The sequence below is a fragment of the Ptychodera flava genome, chromosome 5, assembly GCF_041260155.1.
Source record: "Ptychodera flava strain L36383 chromosome 5, AS_Pfla_20210202, whole genome shotgun sequence".
NCBI lineage: Eukaryota > Metazoa > Hemichordata > Enteropneusta > Ptychoderidae > Ptychodera > Ptychodera flava.
In genome coordinates, this window is record NC_091932.1 from 46180628 (window position 1) to 46206861 (window position 26234).

Here is a 26234-nt window from a genome sequence, read left to right on the forward strand (position 1 = left end):
CAAGTTTACAAAACACTGCATTATTTGCATATTCTGTTGCTGTGACAATACATTCTTTAGTATGGTTGTTAACATGTGAATATGTTGTTTAAAAAACAGGGGTGGCCCAACCCTCAAATTCCCTGTAGAGAACCCTCTACAATAATAATTGCCACCGAGACGATTTGCACAGTTCACATGACAAAGAGTTGAAGTTTAGTTCTTGATACCACCAAAATACTAAGTCCAAGAGTAAGATCTGAGGCTTGTCAAGAACATGGCCTCGGTATTTCAAGTTGATAACATGAGTGTTTCTTGATATAATGTGTTATTCTTTTCTTTTGCCAGTCCAAAACGTCTAGGTATTTGTCGGCATAAAAATGAGTAAATTCCTAGCTTACCTTATTTGATAGCAAGATGAAAATTTCATACCAAATGTCGATTTTAGATCATGGCAGGAGGACTGCAATATCCCGGTAGCTTGTGTTGTGATAGACTCCATAGCTTGATTCGAAACTGAATACATACATTCTTATTTCTCGTTCTTTGTCATGAAACTTGTTGGTTGTAAACTCTGCTCACGTTAACGAAAGGTCGATATTTTCAAAATTCCATTTTCGTGCTTCACCTCTTTTCTGTGCTCATTCACCTGCTGTTTTTATAATGTTCGTACGTCAAGGATGTTGCAGGGATCGGGAGACATACTCTGCCGAGGTACACGTTTCGTCGAAATGATTAATTTTATATCAAATTTCATGTAAAGAGCAATCGTATGATAGTCCGACCCTTTGATATTAAGGTTTTGAATAGTTCTGCTTTGGCGATGATTCCATCGCAGGGTCTAGTGTTTGTAGTCTCCAACAGGTTCGAAAGTTCCCATAAAAGCTGGCAATTACATGAGATGTTGTTGTTGTTGTTGAGGCTAGGGCGCCCTCAACATTATGTCGGTGCCGATTATTACTCTTTATGGAATGAGACCAAGGCTAGCCATCATGATGAGGCGAAGAAATAAAGCATTGAGCGTTTCCTTTGGCTGTTGAAAGTAATAATGTTATCATGATTTGTCACAACGGATATCGAGAGCGAAGTGAAACCTTCCTATAGTTATCACTCGTGACAAGGTTGTTATTAAAGGACAATTTAAAACTTTAATGCATGTACATATAAAATTTCTGCAGCTTTATATATACAATAGTTTATTTGTTGTCGTGACCTGGAGCTGTTTTTATTTGTAAAGCTAACAGAATTGCAAGACGCTATTTAAGATAACCTGTACACAGACAGCACACAGGAAAGTAATGAACAATAATACTACACAGAGATAGTAAGGGAGTAGCTATCACAGGCACTCATGTACTGACACAGTTCAAGCTTGTGTTGTAAGAATGCTTGATATGTTATAGTTATTTATCATAACCAATCAATGAATGTATGCTAGCTATCCCCGTTGAGTTGACCTAACTTTCTACAGCTTCTCTATTGTCATGTCGATGAAGATGATAACAACGTTATTATTTAACGTATTTTAACGTTGATCATGGTACGAAGTCATCTTGGTCTTGGTGGATTCCGAAGACTGCACAGATTTAATATTATTAAGATTTAATATTCATCAACCTTCGCTTAGCTTGTCTTTATAAATGTGTTATTCAATGAAATATTGTAAACTGATTCAAAAGTGTAGGCTGTCCAACGCAGTGGAGCTCAACTGAAGGTAGTATACGCGCCTCGGAAGTAAAAGACTTAAACTTTTGCTCTAACTTTCCACAAGGAAACTTTCAACCATTCTCTTAAAAAATTAGATTCAAAGCATGGGTCACAATGCAAAGTTTAGTACTGGAGAAACAAATTGCCTAAAATTTACCGATATTGGAAATTCAAAGCGTATTCTACCTGAACGATGAGAGAATCACTTGTATGGCACCGAATCATCACCATCTAAGGTATTTGAAACGTCACTTCAGTGGATCCAAATATCGTGGACTCGGGAAACACTTTGCTCACTAATCTTCAAGGCAAAATAAACTGATGACAGGAGCCTCTGGACAACAGGCAAGGAAATCATGACATCAGTTCTCTTCGTCTCATTGTTTCCTGTAAACATTTCCATCATATTCATTTCTTTAATATTTCTTTACTTCCATTTTCATGACTGTGTTGTGTTAAAGTCAAAGAAAGAATACTGAGTCAGGAAGTTGTCATTGAGGTCTAAGAAAGTGATATTTCAGCGAGTGTTTGTCCATAAATGACGAAGGCGGACGATGTTGACGGAAGAAAAAAATCGGAAGAAAGAGTAAAAGTGGTATTGTTTGTATTTTTCGGTTTACTTCCTTTGATTTGCGAACCTTTAGTTTGCTTTTACTGATTCAACGTCAGCGCGTTAGTAGTGTCAGTTCAATAGATACTAAAATCAAAGAAAACATTATGGCCTCTCACGAAATCGTTGAAAATGAGTCAGAGTATGAATAATCAAAATACATTTTTTTTTCAATCTGAATGCGAGGAATGGGCACACATCTGTGAAAAATGTGAAAAGGCTTCTGAAAAAAAATTGGTGATCAAAATATGTAAAAAGTCAGTTGCCATGTGGGTCTGCTGTCTCGCCACTGTTGAAAATATCCTTAGATATCTATTGCCAGGAAATCTCGTGTCATAAAAAAATCTTACTGGGTAAGCTAGTAAATCTCCGAAATACCTATGAAATTTTCCAGATAGGTATTTCTTTGTGTCTAGATAACAAAACATGTTTGGGAAGGGTCGGTGTACGGACTGTTCGTTTTTATTAGCGGCGTACGTCACCATCTTTGCTCGCCGTGTTCGTGTACACTTATGCAGTCGTAACTCGACTCTTGCGTCGACTGCGAGCTGAGTACGATCCTGACGACGCCTGCCATAAAATGACGGAATTACTACAGGTATTCGAAGTTATCACTTTTCAATCAAAGGATTGTCAGCAAGTTCAAACTTATCTATCGCTGACATCGTTGTCGTCATCACCACCACCGTCTTTGATCACTTCTTCCGCGGCGGAATAGCCCCTCTCATGATAGATAACATTCTGATATGAATGCTAGGTTTTGAAAAACATTCTTACTCAAACTGTCGTAGAAAACAGTCATGCAACATTAAATTCTTCAAACTTGTGTCAGTCACGGGTTCCCTACAAATCATGAATGTTCATTAACGTTCTCATTCCTATCAGTTTTGTCTTGTTGCTGTAGGTCTGTTGCCATGACAACGATCCTATAATTTGCAGGTCTAATATTGGCAAGTGGTTTGGTTTTCTTAAATTGTAGCGTTTTTAACTGTTCTGACGCATCCAATGGTTTAAATCCTGCTTCTGCCGCACATTCCTGTATAAGCGGGTTTCCATGGAATCCAATGAGTCTCTTGTAACCATGGTGACGGGCAGTTTGTATACTCTCTGTAAGAAATTCACAACATATCTTGAATAGTAGAAAATAAAGTGAAGCAATAAAGGATTTCCACTTTGAAACTAAGCGATCTCATTACCGTTTAACGAGAAACGAACCAGAAACGGTTTCAAACATGGAAAATTTGCTGAGTTATTCCTCCTAGAAATCAGTCTGTGTCTGTGTGTCTGTGTTCGCTCTCAAAAGTACATACATTTGAAGATAACTAACTACATGTCTTATATGAACCGTGTCAGTGTGAAGTTTGACAAATAGGCAGAATAGTACATCGTAATAAGAGGGACAATCAGGCTATAATCAGCAAGCAAATAGTGAAAATGACATGCTTCAAGAAGGACGTACTGCACGAATAGTAAAGGATTCATTAAGTTGTCAAGAGGGATGCACCATTTTGGGGATTTAAAATCAACTTAGTCAGTACGGCATTGCCCTGCTGCAGAAGTACAAGTGACGAAATATATGTTTGTGCAGTAACTCCAGTAAATAAGAATGCCGATTTCATTGTAGGGCATAAAGGACGATTAGTTACTGGTATTATTCTTTCTTTCTCATTCAAAAAGGTATTCTCATACCTGATATTAATGATCTCTGAAGCGAGAGTTGAATGACCGGGTCTCCGATGATGTCCACGGCGGATAGGACTTGACATGCCACTAATCCAGAAGACGTTACCTCAAGGTTTTTCCTGTGTTTCATTTCAAGAGAAAACAGTGTTTGAAGGTAAGCACTCAACGGGAGGACAGGTATTCCCTCGTGACTTGGATGACACTGATAACAAAAGTCTGCGGACAACATGACTCCTCTGACGTCACCACTTTCCCTGTGACGTATGAAAAATGAAAGCGAGTGACACTCGTAGTTGTTGAACAATTCCCTCAGCGCAGACGCAATGAAGACTTTCTTGTCCGCCTCTTCCAAGTCTGATGCCAACACGAAGGGTTCAACTTTGACGAGAAATCTTTGAGCAAAATCAAAAACTTTACTAAGTTCAAGTTCAGATGCACCGAGAAAGGAAACTACGTCATGATCACATGGAAGGTGTGTCCTGGTTACGTCACACGTTCTCTTCTTTTCTATTCCATACACTAGTTCATACGGAGTGTAATATTTCCGATGCATGCCAGCAACAACCTCACAAAGATTTGACGCTTCACAGAAATGCTCAAGTTCTATTTCATATCCTCGTTCACGAAGTTTTCTGACGGCCACGGCTGCAGTCACTAAACAAGAAAAAGAAAGACACGTTATTTGTGGCCTGTACAGCATAAGTTAAAAGTGTTTCCATTCCGTGGATGAGGGAACTGAGACGCGGTTCTGTGATTTCATTTAAAACTTTACAAAATTGTTGACGCAGTATCTAAATTTTATGCAGCATTTCTGTACAATAAACCGTATCCCATCTTACCTCAGTAATAGTATTTCGGTGAAGTTTACGGATGATTAACGAATAGCGACGGATGATATTGGCTTAATTACGTTAAACCACAGACATATTGTCCTTCAATTGAATCATCATTTGTATATATTGAATCTAAGGTTTAACAATTATCTAACTATTTGAAAATCCCTTACAATTTTGGATAGGCGGAAGTGTCAAGGGAAATATGCGTTTGGAAAGCAGACATCACGTGATGGGTGAAGAATTATTATAGTTCGACTACACTGATTTGAACGTACTTTCCATAAAAGATTACCTTCAATGTCACGGATAGAATTGCTGTTTTATCACGCTATAATTAATATGCCTGACCTGTCCTGAGTCTGAGCGAAAACAACAGAAAGTTTGGTTTTTTTCTCAAACTTTACTCCAGAAAACTTTAAACACAGTCTCTTTGATGATCAAAAATACAATGGTCATCGCGCATATTTTTGGTTTGGGGAGGCAAACTACATAAATTTACCGGTATTTGAAATTTAAAATAAACTTTGTTTACTATATGGGTAAAATTAAGCTTAAATTTTCGAATTTCACTCCCGCAACAAGCTAAAAAATTCGTATGCTCCATTCAACAGGCCTAGAAGTGAGTTTACTTACAGCATGAAACAGGAAAATTATCGTCATAAAATTAGTGTCCGAAAAAATGTCACAGAGGCACGTTTTCTGCCATGAGTTTCAAATTACAGCAGGCAAATAAACGAACGAATAAGAAAGGATATGGTTAAAAATTAGAATTCTTAGCAATTACTTTTAAACTCTTGTACTTTTTAGTTGATAATGTGACCGAGTAGTATCTCTTTCTTATATTCAAAAACCAATACCCTGGCGTCCATCATAGGCATGTAGCATGATGTAAGGCCGACAGTAATCAAATACGTGGGTCACGACATCAAAAATTTCATTGCTATTTTTCGCTACTAAAGAAAATTTACAGCAGTTTCACTTCTCATTTCACTGATATTCGCTTGACGAAGTCACCCATTCTTGATGCTACATCTTACCCAAATTCCCGCCGATTTCAAAGAAATTATCCGTCAGGTCCAGGATGAAGAGATCACGTGCGTCCACAGCTTGCCGAACAACATCGAGGAGGACCCCTTCTGGTACACTCCCTTCCTTGCTTATAGCTCCATGACAGCCATTGGACAATTCCTTCTCTCCTTCCGTACAAGCTGACGAAACTCCAGCGGACATCATGTGTCTATGTAGTTGTCCTTGTTTTCAAACCACTCCGCTGAAACACAATTTATAATGAGTGTGAGAACAAATGGTCGTACATACCTAAGAGAACGTAACCGAATACCCGAGGGCGCTTGTCTTAATTGCTTGACCTCCTCTACAGGCCACGACCTGCAGACATAGTTCAAAGTCCTCATCGAAGTCGTTGGCTCCATTCAGTTACTGTCTGTTAGCGCCGTGCATTAAAATTTTATACGACAGATTGATATGTTAATTATTACTCATGGTGACAGGAAAGATTACGGGTCGACAGAAAATTATAAGTAACACACACCTGTCTACCATGTGTTTGGCTGGGGTATTCAACTAGCAACCATGAACTCGTGATTTTAAACAAGCATCGTGCTCAGTCTTGTTACCAGAAGCACGTTTATAAAATATATGCCTACACATGTCACCCAGCCATATTTTAGACACTAAGCTTAATATACAGAAAGCCAGGAGAACGATGTATTCACTTCTCGGATCTGGTCTACATGGTATCAACGGTCTAACTCCACTGGCCTCCTTCCACTTAATCAACACATACGTCTTACCCGTCCTACTGCATGGTACAGAAGTTTTCATCTTTAATAAGCTGCACATTTCCATTTTTGAAGATTTCTATAAAAGAATTCTCAAACAAATTCTTGGCCTACCGGACAGAGTGGCGGATCCTGCTCCATACATTATTCTTGGTGCACTTCCAATCGAAGCGTTAATACATCTTAGAAAATTCACCTTGCTACGTAATATTTGCGTGACTCCAAATAGTATTCTCTACGAGATTACAATCCGACAGGTTGTAATGCAAGGATTCTCTGCCAACAGCTGGTATGCTGATACTCGCTCATTGTTATCTAAATACAAATTACTTCTATACATCTTATCATGAAGAACAAGCCAACCAAGACTTATTGGAAAAATCTAGTAAAGAAAAGTATCTACAGTTACTGGTCAGATGTCCTTTACACACAATCACAGTTTTATTCATCATTGCGTTATCTTTCCACTAGAACACAACCAACACTTCATCCACACTCCTCAGTGACAACTGTTTCTTCTGCTGCCTACGATATTCGGACTGTCCCTATTCGTTTAAGACTCCTAACGGGAACATACACTCTTCAAAGCAACCGTTCAGTATTTAACCAGTATACAGTGAACCCAACTTGTCAGCTGTGCCTAGCTGCATCTGAAGATAGACAACACTTTATTTCATCCTGCAATAGTCTTCGTCACATCCGGACAAAATACATTGCGCTTTTACAGAGTAGCCTCTGTCATCGTTGTTACACTAACTTGACTGATCTGTGGTCCAATGAACATGCCTTGACCTGTTATATCCTGGAACCTACTTCAGTGCTTAATACAGCCAGCTGCGATTGTTTTTATAAACAGGAAAAGTACATTAGACAGTACCTATATGTGCTCAACAATGCAAGATTAGATATCTTAAATCGCTGAGAAGACACACCAGAATCCAGAATCCAGCATCAGGAATCCTGATAGCAGCAGTCTTCTTTTACCTTTTTATGTTCTTATTTGTGATGTATCTGTTTGTATTTGTTTGCTTTATCTTTACTCCACAGTGGAGGTGCTCCTATACAAAGGAGGGATTTATGCATACTGAACTGAACTGAACTGAACTGATGGCAGAACGAACGCCGATTCACCTGCAATGCCTGAGCGATCTTCATGGACTCCGGTACACCTGGCGATCTGTGAATCAAAATCCCGCGAACTACTCGACAAACAGAATTCGACATAGCCTGCCAAAGTCTTCAAAAGTTTCGAAAATGATGAAGTGGACGCTTAACAAACAATGTGTTTGATTTTGAGTATTTGAAATAATGTACTTTGTATTGTATAAGTATGATGTCACCTTTCTATTTCGAACTTTACCCATGCATTCTTGAATAGGGGTCGAAGACGAATGTGGCTTACCTTTAGTCTATCTGCACGAAAAGGAGACACTTCGATTGAGGAGAACAGTACTAAACACTACCCTCCTTGTCTTTGTTCTTACGCCTTCATGGTGTTTTCAGTGCCAAGTGATTATGTTGCGCTGCAACTTGAGCATTCTCTGATGGGTCGTAACTTCACAGTGAAGTACCATTAATCATTAAGGAGTGACACGCAGCCTTAATAAAAACAAAGACGAACTTTGTGAGCTCTTCAGTATTGTGAACAGCGACTGTTCACGGTGCTGTTAAATTGATGCCCTTCACAACAAACAGTAGATTCTCTAACAGGTACTGACGGTTAATGTTTATGTATGTTTTGCCATCATTGTGAAAATACTGCGCATAGCTACCTATTCATTTATATCACAAAGACCACAAATCTCGCCACTGTATGTGATGACCCCGATCAATCTGTCCTTGAACTATTTTAAGTTTGGCTTCAAGGGAAAAAAATACTTATACTCACCTTTTTTATTCACCTGTTATTACAGACAAGTATAAGGCGAAGCAGTTTTAAAGGCGATTAAATTGTGTCTTATGCTTGTGACAACTCGTTTCGCGCGACTAGAAAGGTCTTTCGTCAGACAGTTGCAGATGAATTAAAGGGGACTTGCACCAATTTACAGAACGTTCAGTTCACTCTGTTATCCGAAACCCGTATAATGAAGTACGCTGTATGATGGATGTACTCCACTCGGTATAAGACTGGATGTCCCGACTGTCCCGAGGCAGTGTGAACTATGGTTTCGAAACGCATGGAATTCTTGACAACCAAGCTGATGCTGAACGGTAGACAGAATACTTGCTGTCTTGCGCAGAATTGACACACACGGACGTGTGGATTGCCCTTATCAGCCTTATATCATTTAATGAACTGTCTGTCCCGTGGGAATTTCGACGAGGCATAAATTTGACTGTGCGCGAGTCATTCATACCTGTCTAAGACTTAAATATCTCCTTTGAATAATCTTTTGTCGTTTTTGACAGCTCTGATTTTAGTAAGCGACAGAGCTTTAGCTGTAAGGGTAAACCAGGCTTGCCGGGCAGCCTTCATTATTTTCTTGTCTGAATTAGATTTTACACAAATAGCTGTGAGGAATACTACAGGGGCGGTCAACAAAGCTTTGATTTTCAATAGGAAGTGTTCGCAACGTTGGAACTGGCTACGTTGAAAACGCCGAGCGAACGGGTAGGAGAAGTATACATTTGTTTTCAGGGATTTTCCGATTGGAAGGGCAATTGACAGGGAAAAAGCAGTGGAGAATTTTCCTTATGGATTGAGGGGGTGGGGAACACTGATGGGCGGCAGCCCGAGGAAGAAAATTTTCGAATCATTGAGAACAGCTTTCACTTTCTCATTCAGTTTTGAATTTCGTTCGTGTGCAATACGTGCAAAAGCAATTCTAGTGACTAAACCTGGAAATCGACTGGTTGGCTGACACCGAATAACAACCAGTACTTTAGTGAATACGACTCGAGCACACACACTCGGTACCACTGGCGACAATACTTCCGAAAAACGCCATATTTTTGACACATGGCAGACTGCCATTATCGTAATACAGTTATTTTAAGTACGTAGGGAAGTTGGCGTCAACAGGTTGCCAAGTACTTGACGGTATCACGACAGACTGACAACAAACGGACTTGTCTATGTTTGTATAATAGACCACCTTGTTTGTGTACTTTTGAGCAGGACTTGATTCTTTGAGCAGTGTCGAGCCAAGGAATGTCGGAATTCTTATGGTAATACGCAACTGAAAAATGGCATTTTGACACTTCGGTTCATACTTTTAACAGGGTTATTCTCCCTTGTAATCAATGATAAAATATCAAGGGTCAAGGGGTCATCATGCAGTACAAAGAGGGTCACCATCTTCATCAGGGGTCATCAAGCGAATATTTTAATAGCATTACCTTAAATAACATCTGTTCGGCATTCAAAATGGCCGATATTCTCTGTGTTGATTCTACTTGGAGAATACAATGTCCAATTTTCAGGAAAGAGCAAAAATACCGTAAACGTCTATTGTCCTTAGCGATGGGTACATTTGCCATTCAGTGTTATCGTCCAGCCTTAGCTCATCTTTCAATAGCGGTGACAAACGTGATCTTTTTTCGAAGAGGAGAGGCGTAAGCCCACCAACCTATATCTCCAGAAATTAAAACAGAGAAGTGTGAACTCTTGGGATAAACAGCAGCGACAAGACACGAATATAATAAATTGAGATTCCGCAAATCTGTCCCAGGGATGCATCGTGTTATATACTCGTACTTTACAAAGCGATAACTTGCTTTGCATGTATGCCCATTGCAATTTCCTGCAATTGTTCTCTGTCACAGAAGCATACAGACATGCGCAGTGTTTCCAAGCTCGGTTCGATCGCGCTGTAAGTTGAACAATATACACGAATGTTCGCAACCCGTACTTTGAGTCTTTGTTGATCTAGATAGAGTTTATAAATGAAACGAATGCAAACAATATGTGAATAACCGAATATTTTGAACTCTCTATGGTAAGCATGATTTCATGTCAAGCTAACTTGATATACTTTTCACTCATGACAACAGAAAACGTTCGTTGATACGAATCCTACTGTTTCCCTCCCATAATCAATCAAGGATAAAAATATAATCGGGTGCCAAACAATTTTTTTTGAAAAGAAGCAAGTGATATCAAATTTATATAATGGTAGGCCTATCTGAAATTCAAAATTGCCGCCATTTCCTCTAGTTTCATTCGATAGGAAAAGATACATGTTCGATTTCAATAGAACCATTTCAAAATAGTCTGCATTTTGAATTTATATTTGTCATTCCAGATATCTGTTCCTGAGAACGCGCCTCGGGGCAGATATTCGAACCCTCAAAATTTTACAATACTTTTTTTTGGTCGACCCCTTGCGGATCCTCATTTTGAAGTACATGCGTAGGAACTAAGGTTTCCATGACAATCGAGAATTTTGCTTTTCCTCATAGTTTAACACTGGAATGGCTGCCATTTTGAATTTCAAGTGTCAGAAAATACTGCATGGGTATTCTGTCTCTCCAGTACCAAATTTTGCAGTGAACACGATTGGAACTAAGTTCGGATAACTGGATGGTGAAGCAATGTCGGTTTCATCCGCAAATGTAAGCTCATGCTTTTCCTTTTAAATTATACATATGTTTTTATGAGTAAATTGTAATATTGCAATATTCAACTATAGGGTATCTAATACTTTTGAGAAATTTGAAAAATAAGAAGATCAAATTATCCCAAATTAGTTCCAATCGTGTTACTATGACCCCTGATTTGTTTTTTTATTTCTTAAGGGTATGGTGTTACGTTTTCCCGAGGAAAGTGAAATAATTACTAACCTTCCTACAGGACGAACTCGAGCATCACTATCTGGTAAGTTGCACTGAAATAAAAACATTGCTTGCTATTCTATTGATTTTAAAAATGCAGTTAAAACCGTCTTTACAATCGACGAGGCATAGTGACTTTTGTTCTTGGATAGCCCTTTGCAATATCTTCATCGTGATTTATTCCTTAATTTTTAAAAATTGAAAATAACAATTTAGCTATTGCTCGTCTTGACCTGGCAGGACATCGGTACATATCCTTGATGGTGGCATCCTTAATGCATCCTCGCTGGATCATCGTATCAAACCAGTTTAATCAGTTTCCTCAAAGGATTATGCAATAAATGAAGTGCAACGTTAAACCTAAAGTAATAAAGAATAGTGATACACTGTAAAGTAATCTCCTTTTTATTTGTGTCTTTCTTGTTCGAATTCTTGAATCAGCGATTTCTGTTGACCAAAGGATCGAATTGGCCATCATATGAAATTATTTAAAATCCATTCTCCTTGCGTAACAAAACCACCGTGACCAGCTTTAAAGGAACTGTAGTTGTAATTTTTGTTCATATTTTCATAATATTTATTCTCTGAAACACATGTTTTGTAAATATATTTCATTCTTTTTACCAGGGTGCACTGCCATACAAAGAATTATCCTCGCAAACAGAACACGTTTGATAAAATGGGCAATGTTGTCGTTTACATATGAATTCTTGTCCGAATCAAAATTTAATTATCAACAATAACATTGGAAAGTGCACATGCACATACAGGCAGTATTGAAAAGTTGAATGTGGGGTATTTCAACATGGTTTTTGGAGTAGAATTACTGCAGTTTTTAGAACAGATTCATGACAAAAATGCTGCATAGTACCTGAAAAGGTAAGTCTATTGGAGCTTTAATTCGTTCTGATGATGAGTCCTGACAGGCTCTATGAACGATCTTCAAGCCCCCCCCCCATGATGTCAGTTTTGAAGGCGAACAGCAATTACGTCACTTAGTTCATGTTAGTAAAGCAAGCATAGTTTGATTACTCAGTCTGGAGAATGATGTAATATGTTTACTGACCTTTGACATGAACCAGAATAAGAAAAAAACGCAAAAACCTATAAAAAATACTATTCTGTCCCAAAGTTGAAATCACTTATTACTGTGTTCGATATTCGTAGATCATAATCAATGTTTAGCTCTTGGATATGTATCTAGTTCTTAGTCAATATTTTACGTGACTCAAAACTCGCTATGTACTTGCTGTGTATTGTAGCGACTGTAATTCTAATAACCCTATACATCAGACGTAATCGGTTGTTCAATCTCCGGGAACATGGTAACGTCCCCATTTTCTACTGTAAGGGCGGCTCAGAAGCAAACAAATGACCACAACTCAATGATTTTTACTCTAAATGTGTGCACATTCTCCGCCAGTAGAAACGTACGACAGTCTGTGGTTTCTTGATGTGAATGGAACCCATTACCCACAATGTAACACGCTTCCCGAATGCCTTTATTGCTCACAAACATGTTTAACCCTTCGGAACCGTGCTTCGAATACTTTTTGGGCAGCCTCAAGACGTTTTCACCACACTTAAAAATCTGCTGACGTAAAAATTGCCCCAGGGAACCGATGAATGGTAGGTTTTCAAAAGCGATATTAACAGAATTACGTGTAAGTATTCTTGATGTTATAAGTGAACAATGCTGCCTCTGTTCATCTTGCATTGTACTCACGCAGAGGGCGACATTACTGATCAGCGCACACACTTGTGGACACTTGCCGGTATCCTCTAATACTGACTGTTTGTTTAAGAATTTTAAAGAGACAAGAGACTGCTATTGTCCGTTTTCTCAACAAACGTCATGAATAGACTATTGTTATCTTTTCAGAGTCCATAGCGAGGTGATGAGGCAGACATTGTTGTGCTAGCAATATAACAAACTTCAATGGACGGAGTGGAAGGCTGTTTTTGTGATATCTTCATATTTTCATGGTCACAACAATGCCACTGTCTCATTGTTACTGAGATTGACCTGAATTCACACTTGACGGTAAAAACTGCATGGCACTATCAGGAAAGTAGGTCATGAAACGGTAGAAGCAAGAACAGATAGTCAGATCTCAGTCTATAGTCTTCAAATTATTTGATCGTTTCATCAATTTATATCACATGTTATCTCCGAGTATGTAAATTCGTTTGTTCATAAATTCTGAAGGTGCATTCGACATTGATATGAGGTATATGTTTTGTAGTGTAGTACGCAGGGATAGACGCTGTTGCCGTAGTCAGTAATCAAACCAAGGCTTTGTCCTTGTTGTACTCGTAGCCTAGATACGACCATTCTCACACAAGTGCGGCGCACTCTATCATTCTAGTAAGTAGAATATAATATCGCTTTTTGCAAATATCATCTGTGCGATAGTTATGATTGCCTATTCTCATAAAAATAAGGCAGACTGCACACTTTAACATCTCTGTGTACACATTGAGGTAAAATAGATACAACTATCTATTATGTTGTACATGTTGTCTGTTTTTTCCTCCGCATGTTGTTTTTGCTGACGAAATTATCGTTACGTGCCTGTTTTTGTACGAAATACATAATTTCTTGATTGTAATTCTAAATTAAGGAATTCACCATTAGATCTTTTCAGAGGGTGGTAGGAATGAGGATAAGCAACCTAAAATGTGGCATGTTCATAGCAGTAAACAAAACACACTTACAGTGTTCTACTGGTTTTAGGGTTAGCTCTCCAGTCGTGCGCACCTAGATTTTGTAAACTTTACAAGGCTGAATTGTGTGTTTGAGTAATTCCACTCAGCACAACTTTACTCCTTTCAAATATTGACCAAGAGATCGAAATGGTCAATGTGAGACTCCAGGGAAAAAAATTGGCACATTTATTTAAGTTTATGAGAACTTCATGAGAGCTGTAGAATGGTGTTGAAACTTTGGATCACAATTGAATGAAGTAACTCATTTATCTCAGTAATCGACTGCAAGGTTAACAGAGACTGCGAAGATTAACCGGTGGTTACTTCGCTTTGCCTTGCCCGCATCAAAAATGACACGAAGGGTCAGAGGTCAGGATGCAATGATGCAATGATTTATTTTGTCACTGGGTATTCACACACGTAATTCAAACGATAGAAAAAAGCACATGCAATAGAGAAATACTCAGCCTAAGATCAACCAAAAATTACCATTGGATAACTTAAATACGTGGTTCCTACAGTGACCATTTTTAGAAGACATGTATAGGAAATAAAGAAAAAGTTACGAACAATAAATCACCGTGAACACGATTGGAACTAATTTAGGATAATTGGATTTTCATATTTTGCAAATTTCTCAAAAGTGTTAGCTGTCATATAGCTGAATATTTCAATATCGCAAATTACTAATAAAAACAAGTGTGTAATATAAAAAGAAAAGCAGATGAGATAACATTTGTACATTAAATCGACATGCATCACCACCCAATTATCCCAAATTAGTTCCTATCGTGTTCGTGGCAATTGGTCGATACGTGGACCATATTCGTATCTTTTATGTAATTATAATAATGTGACTACATCATCATGTACGTATATATAGACTAAATAATGTTCGGCTGTTTGTATCAGTCATTTATGATAAATATTATATGGTAAAATGATACTCAACGATATCAAAACCCTTCAGATGCTAAAAGAAAATTTGTTATGGTTTTTAAAATTCAGCAACACGTAGAAAATACAATATGGTTGACACAACCGATACGTTGGCCTCCTCAATATGAGAAGAGCGCATTTCTGATAGACACGCACTTCTGATAGACAGTAAAGTTAAACACACTCGTTCAGACCGACTCTTGACTTATAAAGTCTGACCTAGTCTACTGAAAACAGACGATGGCGTGACGTCATCAGCAGCAGCCGCAAGTAACAGACAGTCAATAGGTGGCGCGTATCTTGAATGATTATATCGTAAAAGTTAATAATTCATAAGAGAAGTTCTTGTATTTAACGGTCATTTTAGTTGCACTATGTTGTTATCTCTATTCTACAAGAAACAATATATTATTGCACAGACCACGTAACGCACCTCAGTCATGGTCTTTTAGACAACATTGCGGTAAATGCTTATTATGGAGTAAAATCTGCCATGTGCTAATCAAGGTAACTTGAAATTCCATTTACTACAAGAATCTTTTCGTATCTCTTTGCCTCTCTCTCTCTCTCTCTCTCTCTCTCTCTCTCTCTCTCTCTCTCTCTCTTCATACTGGAAACAGCAATAAGTCAACGGCAGCAGACTCATGCTGAGATTCCCGGATGTTGTAATGAACAGGGGCCAAACGTCTGAGAAACTGCATTTTCGGACTTTGCACAACATTAGAACAATAGGTTCACAAGGCGACAATTTAGAAGGGCCTAACAAGGCAGATCTGATGGCCAGCTTATCAACCATCAATAATGCAGTGGAGATACAGCGATTTAAATGGTAGGAGCGAGTAAAATAGACAGTTTTCAAAGCCGTGTAGAGAGGACTGGCTGTGTAAGCTGGCCATCTTCACTTCTAGTATATTAAACGTCCCGGCCGGCTGTGGCCGGCCGCCCATGGCATACATTAAGTCATACACATACAACGATTTTGTCGGGAGCTGCTCTGCAGAAAGAAAACTCAATCCCGATGAAATACTAACTTGTTTATGTGATATCAATATTTCATAATTACGATTTATCATTTTTAATAATTATGAAAAAATATCATACTTTAGACTATTAATTTCCAGTTGGCATGTGGTGAGAAGTCATATTTACCATCCGCTTGATAAACTGCACATGTGGGTGTCCTCTATCTTTCCTAGCTTAATGGCGCCATATGATATTTTGACAATTCAATCATCCCTGATTTGGGTTATAGACAATATTTTGATCCGCAGCTGTAAGCACGGAAGTCATCGTTATGTTACAGAGTTCCCCCAAAACAGAACCAGATATGAACTGAACATGCTCACGTGTTTCATTATATATTGCAGTTATGTATAAGTTTGAACCTTCGCCACATGTTTGCAACTTCATTGAAAGTGTTATGATCAACATAATGAATAATATTCACCACAGATTGATTCTAAAGCCAAGTGTACCGGTATATCCCCAATCAGGAAAGTTCATTAAAATATGCAAATTAGGAATTGACTGAAATGTTCACATTAAAATGCAAATTAGGAATTGGCTGAAGTAAAAATGTTAAATGACTTTCAATAATCTCGTATCATAATATCTTTAATGTACAAAGCAATTCGTCAACTTTGGTCTAGTCAAGACAGATAAATATCCTTAATTAGGAAAGTTCATAACATTTGCAAATAAGGAATTGGCTAAATTAAAATTCTTAATGACTTTCAATGTTGTATCATTGTATCTTTAATGTATGTACCAAGTTTCATCAAATTTGGTCTAGTCAATACAGATAAATATCCCTAATTAGGAAAATTATATTAAATATTCAAATTAGGAATTGGCTGAAGTAAAAAAGTTTAATGACTTTCAATAATATTGTTTTATAGTATCTTCAATATATGTAGCAAGATTCATCAACCTCAGTCGGGTCAATTCAGATATATATCCCTAATTAGTGAAGTTCATTAAATATGTAAATAGGGAATTGGCTGAAGTAAAACTGCTTAATGATTTTCAATAATGTTATATCATAGTATCTTCAATGTACATAGCAAGTTTCATCAACTTTGGTCAAGTCAATTCAATTCAGATATATATATCTAATTAGGAAAGTTTATTAAATATGCAAATAAGTATTTGGCTGAAGTAAAAATGCTTAATGACTTTCAAAAATATTAGATCATAGTATCTTTTATAATGTACAAAGCAAGTTTCATCAATTTTGGTCAAGTCAATTCAAATAAATATCCCTAATTTCAAAAGTTCATTAAATATGCAAATTAAGAGTTTGATGAAGTAAAAATGCGTAATGACTTTCAATAATGTTAAATCATAGTATCTTCAATATACATACCAAGTTTTGTCAATTTTGATCAAGTCAAATCAGATATATATCCCTAATGAGGAAAGTTCATTAAATATGCAAATTATCCATTACCTTTTACGTCATCCCTTAATATCTTTCACAGCTGATATATCTTGGTGTGATCAACATTTGTAGCGAATCTCATCAAATTGTGTGCAGTCGTTGTCAATATATACCTGTTTTTTCTAAAATCATTAATTATGCAAATGAGCAAAAAGTAAGCAAGCCACACCCACCAAAAACTAATCAGTTCTTGCCATTTGCAAACTGAATCTATGTACCAGATTTGATTCTGATCTGATGAGCCGTTTTTGAGATATCGAGCACACAGACAGACAGACAGACGGACAGACACACAGACAGAGACAGACAGACACACAGACAGACAGACATCGCTGCGACATATGCTCACGTGTGTCAACACGTGAGCAAAAAAAAAGGACTGAGTGTAAAGTTGCAAATAGTCTGCTTAAATGGATGATAAATAAGGGTTGTGCGTAATGATCGACTGACTCTAATTTAATCTAAAATTGGACCAATTATTTATCAACAATAACCTTGAGCACTATACATATGCCAAATCTCATTTCGTATAAGAAATGATGCGATGTCTGAGTGGATCGTCGAGCAATGCTCACTTGTGCGTTGACATAAAAATAACAAAAAAGTGTGACAGCTAGCATGCATTGTGCTTTACAGTATGTGTTCCATTATGCCAGTCACAATTCGTTTCGTATGGACGATGAGAACCGCTTTCTGCATTAAATTGATGCAAATTAGAACAAAATAATCGAAATGGTTACATAAAAGATGGAAATAATCCCACATCATCAACCAAAACAAAAAGAATTCACTCTTGATTGTACCACAAAAACATTACAAGGGTTATACCAGAACTGGCAATGCCACAGTCTGTCAGACTATGCTCTACATCACGCTTCGTTCATTCCCATCAGTAATCGCATATAGGCAGAAGAATTATTCAGTTGTGTGACCCATTGTCCTTGTTTTAAATGCAGAAAAAGGTAATTGTAAGAAGACAACCATAATCAATGACAGTCTGAAGTTTTGCCCCCGACAAGAAGTTTCAAAGATTTGTGGCACTTCATTCAAAAATGTTACCATGATGAGTGAGATAATTGATGTACGAGAACTTGTGATCACAATACACAGAACAAGATAACTTAGCGTAGGAAAAGAAGAAACAAACACTTATGGCGTTAACACAGTTAACGTCGTTTTAAAGCTTTTGCCAGATTTATGGTGAGTTTGTTCCAGCAGATGCCTCAACATATAGCTTTGATGCTATTTACTTATTTAATGTTCTGAACGTCCTGATAAGGGTTCCAATCTTTCTCTATGCTGATATCACATGCAGGGTTCCACTGCAGATAACTTTGTCAATCTCAGTATTATGGCGTATTAGTGATGCTAATCATTCGATATCCCATCGGGAAGAATTAGACCGCCAAACTTGGAAGTGATGACCCTTTTTGTCAATCCTAAAGAACGATGCACATCTTGGAAGAGCACTTGGATCTGTCATTGTCGTTGTCAAACTGGTAGCTGTAAACCTGTTGCGAAAAAGTAGAACAGAGTACATGCAGTCACATATCTAGAATTGTTGACCCTTTGAGTGCATTGATTTTTTTCCACCAAAATTTTAGCGCAACATTTAATGATATTTTTCTGTAATTAATTTAATAATTTTGGACTACATGGACATCATTTTTGTTTGGCTACAGTTTTTGATCAAAAGTTTGGGAAAATCTGAATAGAAAATTGACTGGATTATATTTTATAAAGGTGACAAAAATTGAATTTGGCACTGAGAGGGTAAATCATGAAATTGCTATGAGATTCACTCTCACGGAGAATAAGCACGGGATGCGGAAGGGGAAAAGTTGTTCGTTTAAAACGTGTTGTCAAGGCAACACATCACCAGGCTGAGAGGTTATTCTTATTCCCAAAGTAGAATATGAAAAATCCGGATGTGGGGCTGAGAAGTATGATTTGGTTGCCTCCGAAGGTTTACCGATGAGTAGGTTAAAAGCATGTGGCAACGAGATAACAGTGATGGGTTCTGTGATGCGGAGAGGGCAGGGGAAGCTTTAATAGGGATATGGGAAGACTAGTGAGCGGGAGAAATTTTTTTTTGAAAGGCTCGCGGGGGGGGGGGAGCGAACATGTTTCATTGTTCCCTCAACATTTTGCACTCAACGACATCAGAATAATATTATATTTACAATGTTGAAACACCTACAGTCAAGATTTACCAAAATCGGTTGGTTGGCTGCTACTAACTACAAATTCTCGGGTAGAATCGCCCGTATCAGTAGGTTTGAATGTACTCATGATATTTGGACCTGTTTGGAGTAGCTATAAAGGGACACTGGATATATACCCTTCCATATTTAGAAGGGCCGGAATACAAATCTATATGCACTTTAACAGGTAGACTCCGGAGCTGCTATTCTGTGCACACTGCATCAGCTGGACTTAAGGTTTCATTTGTGTGTTTGTTCTGTTCTACCAAGGTTCTTCTGTCTACGCTTTCTTGAACTTACCTCGCTGGACCTTTGCGTCCTGTGGCCAGATGGACCAGGTTCACCATCTATCGAAACATGCTTTGCATCAGGACCATTATACTTTTGTTGTTTCGCTGAAACAGTCTGTTCAACGTCGTCAACACTTTTCGGACTCGATGTCACCTTTGCATCGGGACTTTTAAGCAGTAGTTTCCTTTCAGTATCCATGCTTCCCTCCGGAGAAAGTCGTCTTCGTCCACCTTTCATGGATATCAAATGGGATGAGGTGTTCGGTGGCTTCTTCTTAATACTCGGATGTTCATTCATACCATTCCCAGGATTTTCTTGTCTGAAGTCTCTCTGCAGGGTGTATTTCTTCAAATCAGACTGCAGTTCAGACATTGACAAGGAAGTGTCGAGTTCCCGGCTGCTGTCTGACGAGATTCTCCCTGACGGCAAGCTGCCTTGTCTCTTTTCCGACCTTGCCTTCTGTTGGCTTTCAACGCAATCCAACGAAGTAAGTCGGGCTTTGTTTTGCTTGCTCTTCCTCTGATGATTCGCGGGAGATTTAACGAACCGTCTCTGGTGGTGGGATTTTGACTTCTTATGCGACGGTGGGGTGGGGCGTACTCCTGTTTTGGTGCCTCTCGGATGATCTATAGCTATGTCCGTTTCTTCATCCCTAGTCACGTGTCCATTATTTTTATAGGGGGATTGCTTAATTATACCAGAGTAATAAGCCTCTCCTGCCATATGCATCTCTTCTGTGACACTACTATGCTGTATAGCCTGAACAATTATATCACTTTGGACTCCTTCTGTTGTATTCTCCTGCAAGTCCCTCCCCTTTCTTAAATCTTCATCGTCACCATGGTCTCCATTTTGTGTTAATTTGAGTCCTCCGCATGTTGACTTTTCGAAACTTAGACTATCTTTCCTCCTGCGGAATGTTTCACTAGAACTGTCCAAGTCTCCGTTTTCCTCTTTATGTTGTCCTGTAGAACATTTCCGAACTGCAGCACCGGAGTCTGAATGGCAACTTCTACGGTCTTCACGTGAGGATTTCTGAGATATTTGGCAGCTTCTAGAATCACCTATCCCTCCAGTCTTACCAGGGTTTTGCCTTTTGCTATCATGTCCATTTGGCTCAGTGAAACTGCTTTCAACGTCAGTGAAGTTGAAGTTTTGTTCGATTTCCAGCAACATATCTTCAATTGAGTCTTCGGGAAGTGTATCCCTAGGATCAGTGCTTGTATCTTCTATATAATCGACAATGTCTGAAGCAGCTTTCTGACCATTATCACCTACTTTCCTGTCAGTGTTTTCATTCTCTGTCTCCCCTGTTCGATATAATCCTATCCTGCCCCTTGCTGACTTAGGTCGCTCTGGTAGTGCATCCCTACACGTCAGCCAGTTTGGCTCACCCACCGAAGGGAAGTGGCTGACAACTTCTGATGCTTGTGCTGTGCTTTGATCCGGGACACAGCTGGCTGACATATCCATGCCATCAACCAGGCTTTGGAACTCCTTTGAAAACAGACTTATATTTTTTATTGTCTGTTCATTCTTCTTTACCGTGGGGTATCCTTTTCTCAGATCAATACTTTCTTCAACCAGTTTACTTTCAGTTCTCTCGCTTTGATGTCCTCTATGATCTGTATCGGATTTATCATCAGACGTAGTCGACCTCCTCACATCATGATCTGGGTGATGCTTGTTCCAATTTTTTATTTTGTTCGCCGATTGGAAATTTCTGTTTTTGATCACTATTTTGTCGTGTTCAAGCTTATCCCGAGCATTGACTATGATGTCCATGGTATTGGCAGACAGTCTACCGGGTTTTACATATTCGTTACTGTACTGAGCAGAAGGTAAATAGTTTCCTTCGCTTTGATTTGTACAAGCGCTGGAGGAACAATTGCTAGTAATAGTTGAACGTTCTCTTTCGCTGATATGTATTTCATTAGCTTTGCTACAGTTCCGCTCATCATCAGTATCTAAATCAACCAGATCAGAGCAAGGAGGAAAGGCTGAAGCCTTCTCATGTTTCTCAGCGTTTTTGCAGTCCCCCGGGCTGTCTGTTAATGCGAATTCTTTACCACCGTCGTCTTTAGGTAAACCTTCAACGAGTTCCTTAGTTGGAATACTCGTTTCCGCATTCGAAGACTCCTTATTGCCCTCTCCAATATCAAGGTTTGGTTCACATTTATCGATGTTGGATTTCTCGCCAGAATCTTGCTCATCTTGTAGATTTCTTTCCACCACACTTCCGACGATTTGCAAATCTGGTGCATCTTTCAACATTTTCTCATTTGTTGTAGTGTTGGGCTCATTCACTACTTCCTTGATTCCATTAAAAGCATAATTTTTTAAGCAAGCTTCCCCTTGGGTGTTTTCGCTGTCTTTTAATTGGATCTCCAGGGATAACATCTTCCTTTGTTCCGTTTTCTGCTCAATTAAATCCGATGCTTGTCTAGATTCAGCTTCGTGATCATAGACCGATGAACTTCTTTCATTTTCGTCATCAGTGCTCGACTTTTTGTTCCCAGCTGATGCTATGTCATCGTTGATTGTGTTGTTTTCGACGCTGAGCTCATCACTTAAGTCCTTGACGGCGTTTTCAGTCGGTGTACAAGCCTTGTTTTCTTCTTGATCTGGGTTGCTCGCTCCGGTGTCGTTATTCATTGATCCTACTGATACACCTATTTTAATAAACAGTGTACTGCAGTGCCTAACCGAGTCTTTTTCAGCAATCGCATCATCGTCTCCGTCATTCCCGTCGCCATCTTCCTCTGATAAATCATCACTTTGTGAACTTTCAGCGTATTTTTTGTGTACTTCACTATGGTCAGGTGTTTTACCTCTCTCCGATGATCTGTTAAAACCGTTGTCCACTGTCGACACGTCCGGCTTGTCCTCACGAGCTGCTGTTCTGGTCGCATTCATCGTAGGGTGATCTTTATTTTCGTGATTAAGAGGTTGTGAAACCCTCTCATCCGATTCTTCTTCAGACTGGTTGTCTGCGTCACTGCTGTCAAGAATTTCCTGTTTGTTTCCTTGGATATCGATTGAAAGGAGAACGCTTTTGTCGTGAGGCGCTTCTGTCGTAATTTTAGATCGCTCCTGCTTTTGAATTTCACTTTTCAAGATATAGATACTCATATCACTATCCTTAGACTCAGTACGAGATTCGTCGTTTTCATAATTGTCACGCGCTGATTGGTCTTCACCCTTTGTCAGATTTTCATTTTCCTTTACGGAACCAGCAGACTGCTCGTCGGGCGTTACGCTAGCTGTTTGTCTACTCATACTAGAAGATGACCTTCTTTGCCGTGAATCTGTTGCCACAACACTCCCAATGATATTCTCAACTATACTACCATCATGAGCGCTATTTACATCAATTCCAACATCTGTCATTGTCGGGAAAGACATGTTCTTCGCCTTGTTTTCTTTGGAATAATTCATATTCTTCATTAAGTGATTTTATGTCATTGGCTGCTGCAGATTAGATCTTCAAATATCTAAGCTTCGTCCAGCTATTAGAAAAAAATATAAATTCACATTCAGAATAATGTAAAAGTTGACGAAATTATTGCTTTGTTTTCCGATTCAAACTCGTCTGTACATGTATTTAATATTTACATAACTGTTTATTTTTAACACAATGGAACTCCGGAATTGACTTCAATGTTATTTAATTAATATGCAAAGAAACCAAAGATACATATATTTCCGCACTTTTTGATTAAAATTTTTGAAATAATGTATGCTAGTATAACGAAAACACCACCGAGTAAGCGACTTCCATTCTTACAATACACGCTAAAATATATGTTTACAGCTCAGAATACAAGCAGTAACAACAGATGCGCATGACAAAACTAGTATTTCAAGCAGCAGTGTCCGATGTCGCTCGCGTGTTGCTATATTGAGTAACAGACCTGTGAACGCGAACAGCCCTTTTCAATTTTTAGACGTCGAATACTGAAAAAATCTCTACGGGCCACTTTTCTCAATATGGTGGTATGCACGGAGTACGAAATACATGTTACGTTAATTATTCTGTTCACCCCGATTTCCTGTAAATAGCTTCACTCTCACCATTTGATAACAACGGGTGTGGGCAAAACGTTTGGGGAATGGTTAAACATTTGAAGCTTCCGACTTAAGTTTGTATGATGTTGTTTTTGTAGCTGTGATTATTGGATTATATGTTGGAGCATATCGCTGACGCCACAATACGGCCATGGCTGCAATTTTTGAATTATTTTTTCACTATTTTAATTCTACCAATTGCAAGTTTTTGTTCTTCTCAAAAAAGCACGTTGAAACATCAACTATTTAGCTCGTCAGCGTCTACACTTGTAAAATGCTCTGTTATTGTTTACATTTCAATTCAATTCACATGTCAACAATAGCAAATGCATTCTACACATGTACAGGCTGAGATGATGAGCTTAATACTGTGTATCTCAACATGCTTTGTGGAGTAGAACAAGAAATTGCAATCGACATTAAAAGCAAAAATAGTGAAAAAACTCATTGAAATTTACAGCTATTGACCATTTAACCTTTGATTTGTTTAAGTTTTCACGATAATAATGGATACTCACTTTTGCACATTTTTTGTAGTTTAAATTCAGTATTGCTGCGCTAATCGGAAAGTGTTTTGGTCGATCAGGCCAAACACTTCTGCGTTTCCGATAACATACCGCCGGAAATTGGGGTGGGTAGGTAAGGGGATTTTTTATTTTTCATTTTTGCCCGAGACTTATAAAATGTGGAAAACTTAGAAAATTTACTCGAAATTTTGCTGAAAATGCCATGAAAATGTCTAGGGTCGATTGGTTTTTTCTGCGTACCAGGTCGGTTCTGGAAACACATTATTTATTCGGCCTAAGTGTATATTCGAGAAAGTCATTCATTACAAACAGAAGAAAGCAATTAATAATGCCTTTCGTCTTGCCCGTTTTCTAAACCACCGCTGCACCGGAATTGGGATAATTACAAATAGCGTCATGTTGTTTATCGAATTACAAGAGATATATTTTTTCTGAATATTATTGTTAGTTTATTTTTAATCATAGAAGTCATACGGACTCTACAACGACAGACAGAGGCGTATAAATTATACTATGTTTGCCAGAAATTCTATCCATAGAAGCCAATTTACGCCAAAAAGTTTGCTATATTTAGTATTAATGAGCTACAACCATGGTGGAAGACTATACGCCCAGAAGGTATTTGACTGGTAAGTTTTCAATTACTATAATAGTCACTGCAAACCATACAATTTCTAGGACGGCTAAAAAGGGGCACATCCACCATTCGACCTCCCCGGGTCCTATAGACTTTGTACAAGTCGGTGATTTAAAAAGATATAAATATTTACATCATTTTCTCCTGTGTCTCTTTTATTTCATACAAACCTATTTGAGATTTGGCGGCCCAAGTCAGGCTCCCCAGGCGATCGACCCCGTTACCTTTGAGTCTGCGCAGTAGTGAGTTAGTTTCTGAAGGATTCACCGGGTGAAACTCCCATCTATAGCGTTCACCCACTCACATGTTTTAAATCGCATTCACCCCACTAACACGTTCACAAATTACAGACTTGAACCAAGTCTAGACCTCCCCCTGCCAATGACCAAAGATTATCGACCGCAGTGACCCCAAGGTCGCTGCAAATCCGATCACCCTGATGAGATTTCTTTTCAGCCTGTTAATAAAAAAATAATGAAAGCCCTGGTTATGGATGATTTCGACCCCCCAACCCACTAAATATCCCTTCTTTCCGTTGTATAATAATTCGCCTTGAAAAATCTCTCCTATCTACTCTCCTCTATTCCTTAATTACAAGATTGGCGCGAATAAATACGTTTGAAAACAAGTAAAGCGAGTAGTGCGACAGATTAATTGCGACGTTTCTTCCTCTCGTTCAAAGAGATATTCAATATCGACCACAAGTCAACTCTCTCTGTTTTCTTTATTTGAAGTTTTGAGTTCAGCGTAAAGTGCAATTTCTAAATACCTGGTGGTGTGAACAATTCACGTCGCTTTTCGTTGACGCTTCATTATTGTTCAGACATTTTAACACACAGCTAACTTGAAATTACTAACCAGTGCTTCAATTCAGTGTTACAACATCGATTAACCCTTTCACCCCCAGTTCCCTGTATACAGGTCCAACTTTGCCATGGAAACAATGGATTTGGGACAAACCATTGTGGTGAAAGGGTTAAGGTAGAATGCCCCTCGGGAACACGTAATCGAACTTACAAACATTTACAATAC

The 26234-nt window shown here is 38.5% G+C and overlaps 2 protein-coding genes across 3 annotated transcripts; both read right to left on the bottom strand.

Annotated features, from left to right (window-relative positions):
* Nucleotides 1–1351: 1351 nt before the first annotated feature.
* On the bottom strand, nucleotides 1352–8843 carry LOC139134111 (uncharacterized). 2 transcript variants are annotated; one of them, XM_070701028.1, is made up of 5 exons: nucleotides 8503–8843; nucleotides 8017–8213; nucleotides 5853–6085; nucleotides 3986–4633; nucleotides 1352–3403 (listed from the first exon to the last, which is right to left on the bottom strand). In XM_070701028.1, the coding sequence occupies exons 3-5, from the start codon at nucleotides 6046–6048 to the stop codon at nucleotides 3147–3149; spliced, it is 1101 nt and encodes a 366-aa protein (XP_070557129.1). In that variant the 5' UTR covers nucleotides 6049–6085; nucleotides 8017–8213; nucleotides 8503–8843; the 3' UTR covers nucleotides 1352–3146. The 2 variants fall into 2 exon arrangements, with proteins under 2 accessions (XP_070557129.1, XP_070557128.1); XM_070701027.1 differs by lacking the exon at nucleotides 8503–8843 and having other exon boundaries at nucleotides 8017–8380.
* An 11491-nt stretch (nucleotides 8844–20334) lies between these two features.
* Nucleotides 20335–23375, bottom strand: LOC139133768 (uro-adherence factor A-like). Its single transcript, XM_070700537.1, has 2 exons — nucleotides 20571–23375; nucleotides 20335–20436 (listed from the first exon to the last, which is right to left on the bottom strand). The coding sequence occupies exons 1-2, from the start codon at nucleotides 23373–23375 to the stop codon at nucleotides 20335–20337; spliced, it is 2907 nt and encodes a 968-aa protein (XP_070556638.1).
* Nucleotides 23376–26234: the final 2859 nt, after the last annotated feature.

Coding starts and splice junctions, on each gene's coding strand:
- LOC139134111 (XM_070701028.1), bottom strand. CDS start 6,048: ATGATGTCCGCTGGAGTTTCGTCAGCTTGTACGGAAGGAGAGAAGGAA. Junction 4,634..5,852: donor TGAAATCGGCGGGAATTTGG/GTAAGATGTAGC, acceptor TTTCTTGTTTAG/TGACTGCAGCCGTGGCCGTC. Junction 3,404..3,985: donor TCAGAGATCATTAATATCAG/GTATGAGAATAC, acceptor AATTTCTTACAG/AGAGTATACAAACTGCCCGT.
- LOC139133768 (XM_070700537.1), bottom strand. CDS start 23,375: ATGTCTTTCCCGACAATGACAGATGTTGGAATTGATGTAAATAGCGCT. Junction 20,437..20,570: donor CGAGAGGCACCAAAACAGGA/GTACGCCCCACC, acceptor TTGCGTTGAAAG/CCAACAGAAGGCAAGGTCGG.